The 17,583-nt window shown below is 37.2% G+C and overlaps 4 protein-coding genes across 4 annotated transcripts; 3 read left to right on the top strand and 1 right to left on the bottom strand.

The window, feature by feature from the left end:
• Positions 1–49: 49 nt before the first annotated feature.
• On the top strand, positions 50–2,647 carry LOC110415692 (polygalacturonase-like). The gene is given in 10 exon segments (XM_021427386.2): positions 50–81; positions 83–425; positions 666–797; positions 925–1,092; positions 1,186–1,206; positions 1,456–1,663; positions 1,760–1,841; positions 1,975–2,083; positions 2,174–2,290; positions 2,402–2,647. Coding segments are annotated over 10 exon segments (1,458 nt in total).
• A 1,127-nt stretch (positions 2,648–3,774) lies between these two features.
• Positions 3,775–11,034, top strand: LOC110415690 (putative cellulose synthase A catalytic subunit 8 [UDP-forming]). The gene is given in 15 exon segments (XM_021427384.2): positions 3,775–4,114; positions 4,686–4,878; positions 4,967–5,187; positions 5,276–5,351; positions 5,442–5,643; positions 6,318–6,584; positions 6,662–7,007; positions 7,094–7,231; positions 7,597–7,722; positions 7,803–8,015; positions 8,138–8,402; positions 9,044–9,246; positions 9,608–9,894; positions 9,896–9,956; positions 10,295–11,034. Coding segments are annotated over 15 exon segments (3,207 nt in total). The 5' UTR covers positions 3,775–4,090; the 3' UTR covers positions 10,880–11,034.
• Positions 11,035–12,769: 1,735 nt separating this feature from the next.
• Positions 12,770–13,983, bottom strand: LOC110415603 (fission regulator-like protein). Its single transcript, XM_021427306.2, has one exon. The coding sequence runs from the start codon at positions 13,352–13,354 to the stop codon at positions 13,028–13,030; it is 327 nt and encodes a 108-aa protein (XP_021282981.1). The 5' UTR covers positions 13,355–13,983; the 3' UTR covers positions 12,770–13,027.
• A 1,011-nt stretch (positions 13,984–14,994) lies between these two features.
• On the top strand, positions 14,995–17,374 carry LOC110415098 (zinc finger (C2H2 type, AN1-like) family protein). The gene is made up of 2 exons (XM_021426592.2): positions 14,995–15,307; positions 16,361–17,374. Exons 1-2 carry the CDS (start codon positions 15,209–15,211, stop codon positions 17,138–17,140), a joined length of 879 nt encoding a protein of 292 aa, XP_021282267.1. The 5' UTR covers positions 14,995–15,208; the 3' UTR covers positions 17,141–17,374.
• The last annotated feature ends 209 nt before the right edge of the window (positions 17,375–17,583 follow it).

Below are 17,583 nucleotides of genomic sequence, written 5' to 3'. Positions count from 1 at the left end.
TATTCAAAGATGTCACAGTCCTTCCATATAAATATAAGCTCATAATTACATGGTTTTCACTACCATAAACAACTACAATCATCTCATCAGTTTTCTGCTCCTTCCATTTTTTGCTGTTAACAATGACTTTACAGAGACATCTCCTCCTATTTTCCATAATCTTTTTCTGTTTGTCCTCAACGTATCACCTTGGAGAAGCATCTAGTTATAATGCTCAAGCAAGTCCATCGTATTTCAGCTCCATTTGGAACGGCAAATTCAAGAGCTTTTTCAAGCAGACAACTCAGGATCTTAAGCTGCACAGGTTTGATGATGATGATGATGAAAATTACCCTTCATTGCCTGCTGGTCCTGGAAGACCTGCATCTAAAACAGTTAGTGTTGATGATTTTGGAGCTAAAGGTGATGGAAGTGATGACACAGAGGTACTTGCTTAAAATCATATTGTGGTTTTACAGGCACAGAATTTTTCTCTGATTAACCGACTACAGCAACATCTAGACATGAGTTGTAATTTGTACTTTTTTACATAAATTGCTGTTGGATTACTCTATGAAAGCTTGCTGATTTTAGCAATCATGCAAATTAATACTTTTTATGTACTTTTTATATTTAGTTCTCCTCTCCAATGTGACCATTCTTGTTTTCTTCGTGAACTGTGTCAGGCATTCGAGAAGGCTTGGGAGCAAGCGTGTTCTTCTACAGATGGAGTCTCTCTCCTGGTGCCTAAAGAAAAGAGCTACCGTCTTAAGCCAATCAGATTCACTGGTCCTTGCAAATCTAATCTTAGAGTAGAGGTGAGGCCTATTTTGTATGGTATATACATAGACAGACAGAGAGAGGTGCAATATTAACTTATAAGTTTGAAGCCTAGTAGTAACTAATTTAATGAGATATATGATAAAGCAATGTTAAAACGTGTAGATATACGGAACTATAGAAGCATCTGATGACCAATCAGACTACCAGGAGGATTCCAGGCATTGGCTTGTCTTTGATGGTGTCCGGAATTTAGTAGTGGGAGGAGGTGGAACTATCAACGGGAATGGGAAGATATGGTGGGAGAACTCATGCAAAAGAAATAAAGACAGAGTAAGCGATTGAGTTAAACTTCTTCAGTTTCTCATCATTTACTCGCTGACCCAAGGCTAGGCTGACAATGCCTGTTTCTTTCCTTGATTACAGCCCTGCAAGGGAGCCCCGACGGTTCGTACATTTGTTTTTATGTAACAAACTTAATTTTGGGTATAATTCAGGACAGGATCTGAAACTGAATCTTGTAACCTTTTCTTTTGGACTGTCTTAAGGGTTGGATACGCGACATATTAGACCAAATTGCCAAAATCTTGGGGTTCTTCTATGTTTTATCTTCTTACAGTAGGGATTTTCTTCTTTGTCAGCAGCTGATTCTACTTTATTACATTCCAAATTATGATATATGGATCGGTTTGACAGGCCTTGACCTTTTACGAGAACCGACATTTGGTGGTGAATAACTTGAAGGTCCAAGATGCGCAGCAAATGCATGTTTCTTTTGAGAAATGTGTGGATGTTGAAGCTTCCAATCTGGTAGTAACTGCACCAGAAGATAGCCCCAACACTGATGGAATTCATGTCACAAATACCCAAAACATCCTCATTGCAAGCAGCACTATTGGAACTGGTATTATCAAACTTAAGTAATACTCATCATTCAACTAATCTTTAGCTCCTTACCACAAGAGTCTTTCTAACTAGTTCATGCTTATATCTATCCAAGGTGATGATTGTATCTCCATCGTAAGTGGATCCCAGAAGGTTCAGGCCCAGGACATAATTTGTGGGCCTGGTCATGGAATCAGGTCTGAAACTTTATGTTCTTATAGCAATGTTGTTCACAAAACTTTCACTCAGTGAAGAATTTTTTTGTTCTTAATTCTTTTATTAAGTCAATTAGGTTCCATTTTCTAATCTTTTTTTTAATGGTGAGCTCAGTATTGGGAGCTTAGGGAAAGGAAATTCAAGAGCTTATGTTTCGGGAGTAACTGTAAATGGAGCTAAGATTTCTGGAACCTCAAATGGAGTGAGGATAAAGACATGGCAGGTTAGTCCTAGCAGATATATACTCAAACCCATGCATTAAGCATCTTCCACCATCACTCAGTTAAAATTCATTTTGTGTTCTCTGATACAGGGAGGGTCTGGATCTGCAAACAATATCAGATTTCAGAATGTGGAAATGAACAATGTGACTAACCCAATAATAATAGACCAAAACTACTGCGACCAGGATAAACCCTGCAAAGAACAAGTAAGTAATTTCTATAACAATTAATCCAGTGACAAAACACACGAGGACTTGATACCATTTACTCATATAGATATTGACGGGAAGTATTTGTTTGATTAATTGGGTTTGCAGCCAGCAGCAGTCCAAGTGCAAAACGTGGTTTACCAAAATATTGAAGGGACTAGTGCTTCAGATGTGGCCATATATTTTGATTGTAGTAAGAGCCATCCGTGTCAGGGGATCACATTGCAAGATGTTAACCTTACAGGAGAAGAAGGAGGTGAAGCAACCACAGCAACATGCAACAATGTTCAAACCACAATGATAGGAAATGTTTCTCCAGGCTGTTCCCTGGAAGAGAGAAGCATGATTGCCTGATCAGAATCAAGGGGACATCCCGTGTGGACTCAATGTATGTAGGCAAGTGATTTTGGGAGTATTAAGTTACACTAATTATCAATCAATAAATTAATAAATCAATAACACATATACATACATATATATATATATATTCATGTATATTGTAAGCATTTGTATGATTGATGAATATTGATTTGAGATTTAGCATTCCAAAATTGACTAGGGAGAATGCTAACACACTTAATAATGACGTCGGACTGCCAAATAAACCCATGTCAACACCCAAGACCGCGTTTGGAACTAAGGCTACCCATGAGCCATCTTAATCAAGCAAAAGGTCGTCAAAACATTTGTTTGGATCGTGTCGGCCAGAGCATTCAGAAAGAAAAAAAAAAGTTTTTAAGGTTTTTAAGTAAAGGTATCTTTAAATAGAATTGAGATAAACACGTAAATAAATCAGTATTCATTATTTATATTTATTAATAAAAAAAAATTCATTATAAATATAACGATTACAAAAAATATAAAATATTAAACTCAAAATTCAATACAAAATGTAATTTCATATCTTCTAATATTTAAATTCACGAAACATTCTTTATTTTATGATACTTAGTGTTTTTTTTTCTTATATGCATACAACATTGTAAAACCTCATAAAAAAACTCATAAAAAATCACGAAAGATTTCATAATTTTAAAATTAAACTTATTTTGTATATATAAAAATTTATTATTTAATTATTATAAATTCTTAATTATTAAAATTTATAAATTATTGTGTGTACTTATCCTTTAAATAATTTAATCATCAAATTAATAAAATTTGATTGAAATCCGAACTGGAATTAGAATTTGAATGAAATATGAAAAGGAAAAGGATGGCAATGAACCAACCGACAGACAAAAATTAGACATCTATTTTCGCCATCATCAAAGATACGGCACACGTCACTGTACAACCCCACACTGCCACTTCTTCCTTCTGGTGGGAGCCCAAGAGTACAACGTGGCAGCAAAACGACAAAAAAAAAAAAAGGTCCTCCAATCTCAACACTTCAAATTGAAGTGGTAGTTACGCATTGCAGCTTTCTTTAATTGGAAAGTAAAGGAAATACAGCACAACTGTACTAAAAGAAACTGTTTTTTGAGTCAGGAAATAGGGAGTATGGGACCTTTGCAACTTTGGCCTTGTCTGACTCTTCCTTGGTGTCGGTGTGATTGACCCCATCCGCTCTTTTTTTACGGCTTCTTCTTATAAACATCTTATAGGGGGAGAGGGGCAGGGGGTGTTTCAGACCACAATTGTCTCACATTTATTTTTTGATTCTTTGTTTTTTGATTTTTGATTCTTGATTCTGGGTTGAGTTTGATTTCAATGAAGTTTTAGTCTTTGGTGTTTCTTTTTGATCCGGTGGCTTGCATTTGAATTGGGTTTTCAGACATTGGTGTTGGAGACCAAATGGATTCAGCAGCAGATTCAGTGGTCAGTGGAAAAACACTCCAAATTCCTTTCTTTTGATTTTGCTACTTCTTTCCAATTTTTGTTATTTCTATATCCAAAACGTGATCTTCGTTTGCCTTGTTTGGATCTCTGGAAGTGGGGTGAGGAAAAGGAAACAGATTTCCTATTTGAATTGTTTCATTTTTGATCCATTGTTAAGAATCTGCCATGTCTTTTGCTAGTTATCTTAAAGATCTAAATGGGTTCTACTTGTTTGAGCTTTCTGATATTCCATTAATGGATTTTGTTAATTGATTTATTTTTTAGGTTCTGGATCTTGTTCTTAGCTTCATTTTACTTGTTTGATTCATGAAGCTTTGCTTCGTAGTTATTCTATAAAATGTTTTATGATGTTCACTTATTTTAGTAGAAGATAATTAACAGTGGGATCATATGTTCCAAAATTTCATTATACTAGAAGTGGCCCGCTCTTATTCCATGGCTTTATATTTGGGAACTATGTTGCTGTATTTACAAATGACTGCTTATAACTACATTTTCTTCTTCTTTCCTAGAAAAACATATCTGAATCTTAGTTTTATTGCTTGCTCAGTCTAAATCCGGTAAAATGGGGGGACAAGTTTGCCAGATCTGCAGTGATAATGTTGGTCTGACTGCTGATAGTGAACCCTTTGTTGCTTGCCATGTTTGTGCATTTCCTGTTTGCCGTCCATGTTACGAATATGAGAGAAAAGATGGTACCCAATCTTGTCCTCAATGCAAGACCAAGTACAAGAGGCATAAAGGTTAGATCATCTGAACTTTCATCTGTCTTATGCTATTTCATGAGTATATATATCAAACAAGTGATGTATATATGTTCTTTACCTTTAGGATGCCCTCCAATTGCTGGGGAAGAAGTGGAAGATGCTGGTGCCAATAATGTAGCAAACAATTCAAATCATACAGCAGGGACACAAGGTGAGAAGCATAAGAAGGCAGAGCGAACGCTGAGCTGGGATACAAATTATAGCCGAGGGGAGGACATGGCACCCCCCAACTATGATAAAGAAGTCCCCCTTAACCATATTCCTTTTCTCACCAATGGCAGTTCGGTAGGTTGAGGAATTGTTCTTGCTCTTTCTTGCTTCTCTTGTTTTTCTGAAATCTGAGACTATAATTTCTTTTGATTTTGAGTTTTAGGTTTCTGGGGAGTTATCTGCTGCATCTCCTGCAAGAATCTCAATGGCATCTCCTGAAAGTGGGATCAGGGGAAAGGGTATGGATCTAATCCATTATGCAGAAGGCATCATTTTATTTTGGTTTGCTGCTGGATGCTACAATGAAGTGATAACTTTTTTTTCCACAGGTAACATTAGGTTGGCTGATCCTGCAAGAGAGTTTGGGTCATCAGGGTTTGGCAATGTAGCCTGGAAGGAGAGGATTGATGGTTGGAAGATAAAGCCCGAGAAGAATGCAGTTCCAATGAGTGTTAGTAATGCCCCTTCTGAAGGCAGGGGAGGTGGAGATTTTGATGCCAGCACTGATGTAGCTATGGATGATTCTATATTGTAAGCATCTCACTTTTTTCACTATATATTCCTGTTCATTCATTGTGGGCATATCTCTATCAACTGCCAATCATCATTCTATCCTTTCACTTCATCTGAAATTTATGCTTTCTTTCTCCCTCTTTCTGCTTTTTGTTATCCAGTTCTTTCTTCTCTCTTCATGTGCATGTGTCAATGAACTTCTTTCTACCAGTTGGCTAAAATAGAATCAAGAAGGTAATGTGTACTTATAATTTGACTTGATAAATATAGAATACCAAGCTGCTGTATTGAGATATCGAAGTATTCTTCAAAACATATTGCTCTTTTCATATGGTCCCCATCAGGATGAACCGTAGATGTGTATGCATATATTAAGTTGTGCAGTATCTTGTTGTAACCATGTTTGTTTCCACCTACAAACATAGACATCACAAGTGATGCTATTATGTAGCTAGTGTTTCACCAGAAAGCTTGCAAGCCTTGTGCTACGTTGGTAATCAGTAATTGTATGTAATGCATACTTTCCAATTAACACTACTCCTTTGGGAGCGTAACTGTAGAAATTCGTCTGAGTTTTTCCCTATATTTTGATTTATGCATACTTTTATATGTTAGAGAATAATAGTTTTTACTTATGTTTTATGTTCTTTTTTTTTTTTGGTTAATCTTCAATATATATTTCTGTAATGCAGAAATGATGAAGCCCGCCAGCCTCTATCTAGAAAAGTCTCAGTTCCTTCCTCTAGGATCAACCCTTATAGGATGGTCATTGTTTTGCGGCTCATTATTCTCTGCATTTTCCTGCACTATCGTATAACAAATCCAGTTCGCAATGCCTATGCTTTGTGGTTGATATCTGTGATTTGTGAGATATGGTTTGCAATATCATGGATATTGGATCAGTTCCCTAAATGGCTTCCTGTGAACCGTGAGACATATCTTGACAGGCTGGCTTTGAGGTAGTTACTCCACTTATGAGGTCTTGAATGATGCAAAACTGTCTGAAGTCCTAATGAATTTTTTTGATTTCCAACAGATATGACCGAGAAGGAGAGCCATCCCAGTTGGCTGCTGTTGACATATTCGTCAGTACAGTTGATCCTCTGAAGGAACCTCCACTTGTCACAGCCAATACAGTCCTATCCATTCTTGCAGTTGACTACCCCGTCGACAAAGTTTCATGCTATGTTTCAGATGATGGTGCTGCTATGTTAACATTTGAAGCTCTGTCTGAAACATCAGAATTTGCTAGAAAATGGGTTCCTTTCTCCAAGAAATACAGCATTGAACCACGAGCGCCAGAATGGTATTTTGCACAAAAGATTGACTACCTAAAGGATAAGGTTCAACCAGCTTTTGTCAAGGAACGCAGAGCTATGAAGGTAGAAAAATCTACTTACATTTAATTATTCTGATATGGTAATAGATATTTACACTGTTTTTCTCAACAACTATACTTTTGTTGCAGAGAGAATATGAAGAGTTTAAAGTTCGTATTAATGGACTTGTTGCAAAAGCACAGAAAGTTCCTGATGAAGGATGGGTCATGCAAGATGGCACTCCTTGGCCTGGAAATAACACCAGGGATCATCCTGGAATGATCCAGGTTTGTTTAATTAGAACTGGCTTATTGTGTTCATCAGCAGGAAGGGCCTTCTTAATGATGCTTGGTTTAGATTTTTTATATATAAAAATTAGTTTTGAGAAGCGAGATGTTTCTTTTGAGCCCCATAAAAAAAAAAAAGATGTCAAGATATTTTTGAATGTATGTATTATATGCTAAATATCTGAATCAAATAATTGAAAGCTAATTTATTGGTACTCTACATTTACTCTTACTGTTATCTCTGCATTTTCTAGTTCTATTCTCCATGATGTGCAAATTTTGATTTTCATCACACCAGAAAGACTGATTTTGGCTTCCCTTCTTGGTTTGAAGCTTATGACTTATTATTACTGCATAATTGGCAGGTTTTCTTAGGTCATAGTGGAGGACTTGATTCTGACGGTAATGAGCTTCCACGATTAGTCTATGTGTCTCGTGAGAAGCGTCCTGGATTTCTGCATCACAAGAAGGCTGGTGCTATGAATGCACTTGTAAGTAGTCAGTAATTTTGTCTTAGAGATTCTTGTGTTTTGGCATGTACACAACTTAACAATCTACACATCAATATCAGGTGCGTGTTTCAGCAGTTCTCACCAATGGACCATTCTTGTTGAATCTTGATTGTGATCATTACATAAATAACAGCAGGGCATTGCGAGAAGCTATGTGTTTCATGATGGATCCCAATCTTGGAAAGTCAGTTTGTTATGTACAGTTTCCCCAAAGATTTGACGGGATAGATAAAAATGATCGTTATGCCAATCGTAACACTGTTTTCTTCGATGTAAGCTCTGTTGCTGTGTGCGCCATCAATTTTTTACATCCTAATTTATAATTTTATGATCCTGCATTACATTGCACAAGTGTTAATTTCCTCTTTTCTTCCAATTATTAATGAATGTCTAGATAAATTTAAGAGGCCTGGATGGAATTCAAGGCCCTGTATATGTGGGTACGGGTTGTGTCTTCAACAGAACTGCCCTATACGGATATGAACCTCCTCTCAAGCCTAAGCATAAAAAACCAGGACTACTTTCTTCATGCTTTGGTGGATCACGAAAGAAGAGTTCTAAAACAAGTAGAAAGGATGCCAATAAGAAGAAATCAGGAAAGAATGTGAATTCTACTGTGCCAATATATAATCTAGAAGATATAGAAGAAGGTGTAGAAGGTATAATGTTGATCTTTGATATTTGTCTTGCAACAGTCACTCTGCTTCTTTATCTTGAATGTTTGTCTCATTTCTTAATACATTGATAGATAATGAGCTGCATTATGTTTTCTGTGAATCAAACCAATTATTGAAAAATAAAACTTATGTGTTTTTAGGTGTTAATTGGAATCAAGTTGTTTTGCATCTTGGAGTTGTTCAAAATATACTTTTATCTATTTTTTTTTCTCATTGAGGGTTGTATTATTCAATCCTGACTTAACATTTACTCACTCATGTTTATGCTTAAGTAGAAATATACTAACTATTTCTGATGGATTATGGGATTCTACAATTGCTTGAAAGATTTAATTAATGTCTGGTTTTTTTGAAATATTTCCTGAGAAAGTGACATGTTAATTCTTATTGAATACCTGCCTGATGTGTATTTTATGTTAATTATTTGTTTGTGCTACTGATTGTGAATTATATCCAATGTCATAAATAATGCAACTATGACATTTTATGTTGATTGTTTGTCTGTGCTACTGAGTTGTTATGTATATCCAATGTCATAAATAACGCAACTATGATGTGTTGGTTTTAGTTTTGAAGAACATTTTTGAAGGTGTGACACTGATAATTCTTTGCATTGAATGTAGGAGCTGGATTCAATGATGAGAACTCACTGCTTATGTCACAGATGACCCTAGAGAAAAAGTTTGGTCAATCAGCAGTTTTTGTTGCTTCAACACTTATGGAAAATGGTGGGGTTCCACAGTCTGCAACTCCAGAATCCCTTCTTAAAGAAGCTATTCATGTCATTAGCTGTGGATATGAGGACAAGACAGATTGGGGAAGTGAGGTATGTAGCGCTTTTCCCTTCTATATCAACTCTCTGTTAGTTTCCTTTACAGGGAGAAAACTTTTGAGCTAGTAGCTATGATGGGAAATAAGAAATGCGCTTTTCAATTATGAGAAGCAACTTCTCTGAAAATTTTACATTGAGCGTAAGGATGCAGTGTTTTGAGGAGAACATCATTTGCATGCAGTTTATTTCCTTAAAATTAATTAAGTAAATAAACTCTTTTGGGGATGGAGGGCTAACAGTGCCTTTCTTGTTTAAGCTGAATGATAGATGTTGTGGTTTTCTTAAATTTTTGACATTGTTCCATCAATTTTATTCATCATACATGGGCTTATTCTGTTAAATTTATGTTTTGCAGATAGGATGGATCTATGGTTCAGTTACAGAGGATATCCTTACAGGATTCAAGATGCATGCTCGTGGGTGGAGATCGATCTATTGCATGCCACAACGCCCTGCCTTTAAAGGATCTGCTCCTATTAACCTTTCAGATCGTTTGAATCAAGTGCTTCGATGGGCTTTAGGTTCAGTTGAAATTCTACTCAGTCGCCATTGCCCCATATGGTATGGGTACGGTGGAAGGTTGAAATGGCTCGAAAGATTTGCTTATGTCAATACCACTATTTACCCAATTACAGCCATTCCCTCTTGCCTACTGCACATTGCCTGCCGTCTGTCTGCTCACTGGGAAGTTTATTATTCCACAGGTATGTACAATATCAGTTTCAGCTTTGTTGAAAGATTTGCTTCCTCCTCAATGCTGACGCTTACAAATCACTTAATATTTTCTGAACTCTAATTGAATAATAGATTACTGCCATATGATGTCTCAATTTTTTGACATTTTCTAGAGGAACTTGTTAAAAGAATATATCATGATTCACAAGATCTCCAATTGTTGTCACCCAATTTTGTGAATAATTAATACTTTTTCATGATTCTGCCAAATGGCAGAAACTAAGTTTATCAAATCATTTCTAGTTGCAACTATTTTCTGACAGGACACCAGCTGAGTTTAAATTTGTGACCTGTCATATATCTGCAGATCAGTAATATTGCAAGCATATGGTTCATATCTCTCTTTCTTTCCATCTTTGCCACTGGTATATTGGAGATGAGGTGGAGTGGGGTAGGGATTGATGAATGGTGGAGAAATGAACAGTTTTGGGTTATTGGGGGCGTATCAGCCCACCTGTTTGCCGTGTTCCAGGGTCTTCTGAAAGTCCTTGCTAAGATTGATACCAATTTTACTGTCACTTCCAAAGCATCCGATGAAGATGGAGATTTTGCTGAGCTCTATGTGTTCAAGTGGACTACCCTACTTATTCCTCCAACCACCCTCCTGATAATTAATCTTGTTGGAGTGGTTGCCGGAGTCTCCTATGCTATCAACAGTGGTTATCAATCTTGGGGTCCTCTCTTTGGCAAACTGTTTTTTGCTTTTTGGGTGATTATTCATCTGTATCCATTCCTTAAGGGTCTGATGGGACGGCAGAATCGGATGCCTACAATTGTTGTTGTGTGGGCAATTCTCCTTGCTTCTATCTTCTCACTTCTATGGGTTCGAATTGACCCATTTACCACTCAGGTAACTGGCCCTGATGTCGAACAGTGTGGAATCAACTGCTAGAGGAACATGTAGATCAGAGGAAGAACATGATAGTAACATGGTGGAAAAAACGTGAGTTTTTTCAGATATCTTTAAATAGCAAAAGATGGATGGTAGTTGTTATGAGCTTTGTTATTGCTTGAATTGGAATCTTATTACTTTGCAGGGAAAAAAGAAGAAAACCTGGTTCTAAGTTGAACCCATCAATTATTTGATAGGTTCATTTTTCTAAACCTTATTGAGCTATTTATTTTTGAAAGTTAACATTATACCATGATTGGTTGACGGAGTTGAGATTGGTCAATTTTCCATTACCATGTTGTATGAATAAGAAAGTGATTGTTACATTTTTTCTTCCAGCTGCTCTTTCTCCCAATTTTGGATGGCACTTGACATTGAGGTTTATACTGTCATCTTCTCCCCTAAAGTTCTGGGTGTCTAAAATGTCTTTAGCTATTGAAGAAGTTAAGAACACTTTCAGACAAGTGCCTGTCAAACTCTCTCACAATCTTTTCTTCCAAGGTTACCATGCTTCTGTTATCAAAACATCGGATGGATTTAATACATTGTGACAAAATTGCTGCTAAAAGCGGTAGAGTGAATGTTAGAACCTACTATGTCAGAGGCGGTTGAACAATTTGATATGCAGGTGGCTTAGAGCAACGTATTTTCACTCTCAGCTCCTGATAGACTTAATATAGATTGCCAACCCTATACATGGAAATTAACTAATTAAGCATGAAATATTCCTATAGTGACAGATGTCCTTTATCAATTCTAAAGAAAAAACTAGGGCCATAGCCCAGGTAGATGTCTAGTGTTAAATTTGTCATGGCATTCTTCTAATGCAAATTCTGGATGACAATGATTAGGCTTCCTTGCCATTCATTTTCCCATCTCACTCTGAGACACTAGAAAGTGAATGATGTACGTAAAACAATAAATTTCAGGGAGTGTGAAGTACTCACTAGTTACTGCCACTGTAACTCATATCTTGTTTACGAATCAAGGAAACAGCTAGCCTCCTGTTTTCGGCTCAAGTACGGCTACCAGGTCAAGCCTGAAGCTGTTCAGGAAAGGCTCGTGGTGGATGCTATAATTACCGTTGTAAAAAGTAGAGCAACCTTGTGGGGCATGCTATGATTGCTAAGGTAAAGCATTGCCAGATTGCTAAAGCTTGTCATTTGTCCTTGATCAATCAAACTCGGACCTTGCTTAGTCAGATGGAACATGTTCTACCTGATGCTTTTAGTACCATTTGTATCTTTCTGAAAAAGAACTAGCAACGGTACGTTTCCATAGACTTTTTAAGATTTTTATCTTATAAAATGTAGTAAAATATTAGCTTTTGAAAAAGCAACATTTGAGTTTAGATTCAAAGGCTCTGGGGCCTGTTGTTAGTGTATATGCTTTTGCAGTCGGTAGACTCCTTTGTGCCTTGCTGTTGCACTGCCTTTGACCACTGTGGATGTGGTAGAAAGCATGCATGATTTCTGGGCTCCAAATTATCCTAAAGTTCCCAACATATAGCACAGATGAAAAATGTTGTCCCTAAGAAAAAGAAGAAATTAATAATTTAGCATCATATTCATGTCTTTGATGCTTTTTTGTAGAATGGCTGGGCTAACCTGTCCCCCTTCCTCCATCTCCATTCTAGATATCTGTTAGCAATCAAGGGGCACAATATCTTGATCTAAGACCCAACCTGATTCTAGCCTAACAACTTTAGCTAGACAAAAGGGACTTAAGATGTTATGCTGCCAGGTTTAACATGTAAAGTATATAAAGAATGCCCTAATGGTTACTATGTTGAACCTTTTTTGAAAGAGGCTATTAATTCTTCAGTTATACTAAATGTAATTAAGGAACGGCAATGATACAAAAATAAAAGGAAAAAAATTGCAGTGGGAGAAAGACTGCTAATTTGTTTAATCAAGATGAGTCATGGTAACATACATGTTTTAAGTTTCTAGTGAAAGCACTGCCCTATTATGCTGCCTTGGTGAAGAATACAGTAACGAAATGGTGTTAAGGCAGAAGCAGCCAAGAGTCCTTCTGTGTTCAGCTAATGCGCTGTTATAATGCTTCCTACTGTAGCATCCCCACATCATACAATTTTAACTAATCATAATCACTTACATTATAGCATTTCCTTCTATGTGTGCTTCTTCATTTCTTTTCGTCTTCTGCTGCTGGCTTTGATTCTTCTGCGGGAGGTGGAGCTGTAGTAGGGACTCCACCATCAATGCAACTTCTACACTTCCTTTCTATCCATCCTTCTATGTCATTCTCCCCATTGCCACCAAAATGCCTTCCACCACAAAGCCGAGCAATGATTCCTGCAATGACACCTATGATAGTGATCACAGCCAGCACTACAATCAGAGTCTCGATTGATCGATGTGAATAGCGACTTGGTTGCCTCACTGTTGGTGGTGCCTGAACTACTGGTACAAATTGATCCTGTAACCTTGCTTCCATAGCTCCCATGACCATGAAAATCTTGAACTAGATGCTCATAAGCTTCTGTTTCTATTTTGGTACTGTATAACGGTATAAGACTCGAACTAAAATGCGAAAAGAGAGTCACAGTGACAATAAGATGTGATTTTGGCAGAACACAAGGACTAAAGAGGGGAAGCCTGCAGACATGTGAGTAGAGGAAAAACACAAGGATAGATAGTCGGGTGTTGAGACTTGAGAGTGAAAAAGAGTAAAATGGTTAGCAGAACATAAAACTAAAAAAGCAAGGCAGCAGACTTCCGAGGTTTAAGATATGGAAATGTGCTATAGGATACTGGGATGGGGAAGAAACAGTGGAACTTCAAGTATACATGATGCTTTGGAGTAAATAACGTGGAGAGGAGAGGAGAGGGAGAGAGCAATTTAGGGTGAAAGAGAAAACACTATTTTGTAGGGGGAAAACCGATATAGGATTCCAGAATTAAAAAAGAATTTCCAGTCTCACTTTTGGGTGCTTTGGATCTTCTTTGGTGTGATTATTTCTCATCCAGCTTTGATTACTTTATCTACTTTGTATATTCTAGTACAAAACTTCGGGAGATTTTTGAGTTGTAAAACAGGATTGCCTAACAAAAAGTAATGTATTTACTTGATAGTTTTACCTAAATAAGAAGATAGGAGGGTACTTCTAATAATGTCAGTGGTGCCTGGAATTCATCTGTGCACCCCAAGTGAAGGATTTTTTAGTTTTCTCTTCCCAATTTGTCCTTAGTGATATCACATGTTACTCTTCATTTATGTGACCCCCAAGATGAAATGTGTTTTAGCTTTTTGAAACTTTCCCAGTTTGTCCCTAGTAGTTTGCTATTTTCTTGTCTCTTTATAGCAGTAAGAGCTTCAAAGAGTTCCGTTTTCTCTCCCCCACCCTGGCCCTGAGGCCCTGACCAGCTGGCTATTTTGTCAATTTGCAGAAGATATTGACAGGCATGAATCAGCTAAACCGAGGAGACCATTTGAGCAAACCTGCCTACACTACATGTGCTAATGCAGGGTGGGAAGGAGAAAGAGAGATTTGGAAACAATGTTTGGGTATTTGCTTAAAATTTGCATGCTTTACATAGGAGAAAACATCAATAATGGGTCGGCCTTGGAGAATAAGTGTTTGGAAACAAATACCCTTTTTTCACTATCATCAACAATAAATAAAGTATCAGTCACTTTGACTTCCTCCTAATAGATGTAGATGAGTTTGTCAGATCAATAATGCTATCTGGCTTGGAAACTGCACGAGCTTCAGTTCCTTGTTCGTCTTCCCAGGTATGATAGGAACCAGGATTGAACGTTTTATAGACACTGGAGAATCTTATACTAATGTTATAAAATGAAATTACTATTTTCAATCAGTAATTTGTTTTGCAAATATCATTAGCAATTTTTAATTGCAATCCTAATATGAGCATAGTTTTACCCTTCCCCTTTGAGAAATGAAAAGAACAGAGAGCTTAGTCCAAGCCTGAAATGGGCTGAACCCATTCAATTCCGGCCCTTTCTTGAAGCAACAAAGCCCAATATAAATATTCCATTTCAGCATTGGTCAAACACTTGATCCGACGACGTTTCGATCCAATTCAATTATTTCTAATTTCTTCGGAAAGAAAAGGACTTCCAGAAAGACGTAAGACATTCGTCGTGTCAACGACTTTTCAGTTCATTTTCGTCGTTTCAACTTACCGTCGATTCCGCGGTTTCCCAGTTTCTCTCTAAATACGCGGAAGTCAAGAGTTTCCTTCACGACCGGATCCTCGCATCAAATCTTGGACACCCAAAATTTAGAAAAATCAGATTTGGATTTAGCTGCTTGTTTTTTTGGGGGGGAATTGAATTAGAATGGGGACTCCAGAATTCCCAGATCTTGGAAAGCATTGCAGCGTTGAAGATTGTAAACAGATTGACTTCTTGCCTTTCACTTGCGATCGTTGCCGCCTGGTAGGTTCCCCCAATCGATTTCTCCTTTCTGGGATTTTCTTTTGTTGTTTTTTTTTTCAATCTGTGTGAGGTTGGTTTGCCTTGATGCTACTGCTCTTAAATTCATTCTCCTTTTGCCCAAATCATATTCTTGGCAATAAAATCGGAAGCTTTCAAATTTTCCAGGTTGGCTTTGGTGTCTTGGTCATATTGGAGTCGTTGCAGTTTCCTACTTAGATTTATAATGGGAAATGTCCCCTGTTTGTCTTGATGTCAATGCTTGCTTCCCTGGATTCTGTTTGAAATAGAAAATCCAAACCAACTTGCCTGTTTCTTTTAAGAAATTGGGTCTAATATCAGTAATTCTAGTGGCCATCTTAGAATGTTTTAGGTAATTCATAGGCAATTTAGGCGCCATCTGGTCCTTGCTTCTCGTTTGTTGTAATTTGCTTTGTACTTCTTAAATTGTTTCTAAAAAGATGAAGCAAAATCGTAATTGATTAGTAATGATGAAATTACGGGAACGAAACACGAATTCCGATGTAGTTTTTCTACTATACAAAAGTGAAATAATGTATTTCGTTAATACAAAGAAAATTGTGTTCTTAATTTTGAATTCTTCAAAAATATTGTTTGCTTTTGTATCCAACACACCCTTTCTCTTGGAAGTAAAAAGCAAGTAGGAAAGGCAACAATCAAATGAACTTTGGACATTGACTGAAACATGCAAATCATATTGCTATTTTGGCTTAGTATCCAATCTATTAGTTTTCAATGAATTCTAAGCTATTATTGTAATATGTCTGCTAACTAAGCTGAGAACTATAGGCCTCGTGCATTACACTTTTGCTTGTTAGTTGATTGCTATGTAGTTTCTCTGCTTGTCTTCGAATGGAAGATGTTTGTTTTTAGAACCCGTACTTCCAAAGTTCATTTCAAGCAAAAGCTTGAAGTTTGCTTTTAATGATTTTCGGTGTAATGAATTGTTGTTGTCCAACCAATTACTGTGTTAAATTCTTTTCGTAAAATTTCCTCCTTTTTTATTCCAGTTGAATATAATGAATCTTCCAACAGGTCTTTTGCCTAGAACATCGAAGCTACATTAAGCATCACTGTCCAAAGGCTGATAAAAAAGATGTTACTGTTGTTATATGTCCACTATGTGCGAAAGGTGTTCGCTTAATTCCTGATGAAGATCCAAACATCACTTGGGAGACACACGTTAATACTGAATGTGATCCATCAAACTATGACAAAGTCACAAAGAAGAAAAAATGCCCAGTTCCTGGCTGTAGGGAAGTCTTGACATTCTCAAACACAATCAAGTGTAGGGACTGCACTATAGACCATTGCTTAAAGCACCGTTTTGGGCCTGACCACAAATGTCCTGGACCTAAGAAACCTGACTCAGGTTTTCCATTTATGGGTCTTTTGAGCAAGAGTAGAAAGGAAGAATCAAAACCCAACCGAGCTCCTGCCCCATCTTCAACTAATTGGGCTACAAGCTTTCGTAATGCAGCATCAACTGTTCGAGCCTCAGCTGAAGCAAGCATGACAAAATTGAGTAGTGAACTTAGTCAAAAATGGCAAATTGCAAGGGATGGAGTGGGGCTGAGTAGCAGCAGCAGCAACGGGAGCACAGCTCAAGCAGAGGAGTGCCCACAATGTGGAGCAAAGTTTTCCTCAGTTACAACACTGGTGGAGCATGTGGAGAAGGTACATGAAAGGAACAACCAGTCTCGAGTCTTTAAGATGTCTATTGATGTATGCCCCAGGTGTAGCAAAGGGTTTCGTGATCCAGTGGCCCTTGTAGAGCATGTTGAGAGGGATCATGGTGGCACTTCGAAAGCTTAAAATGATTTTGCTGCAAATTGTGAAAGGCATACTGCTGGTAAAGTAATTGTATCATGTTGTATTGCTTTCATTTTTTACCTTTAAATCAAATGCCAACCAACATTTGAGAACTTGTCTTCCGATTAAATGATTTTTCAACATTCAATTTTTTTTTTTGGTTCCATGTAACAATTTAAACTTCAAGGTTAAATACAAGTTCATATGGGAATACAGCAAGTTGGTGTTGATGGCCAACCTTTTTTGCATCAATTTGAATGATTTTAAGTTTTGAAGCCTTTATAATTTAAGCGTAGGATCATGAGACTTCCATGTTTTCCCTTCATTTCAGTAATCCCTATTCTTGGAGATGATTAACTTCTCTCAATGACATGACAGCTGATATAAATTTTGTGTAAGAGAGCTGCTTGTAAGGAGGAAACCTTTTATCGAAAACAAATTCACTT

The sequence above is a fragment of the Theobroma umbraticum genome, unplaced genomic scaffold (assembly GCF_002168275.2).
Source record: "Theobroma umbraticum cultivar Fairchild unplaced genomic scaffold, ASM216827v3 scaffold_147.0, whole genome shotgun sequence".
Classification (NCBI taxonomy): Eukaryota; Viridiplantae; Streptophyta; class Magnoliopsida; order Malvales; family Malvaceae; genus Theobroma; species Theobroma umbraticum.
This window is presented reverse-complemented; position numbering and strand designations above follow the sequence as displayed.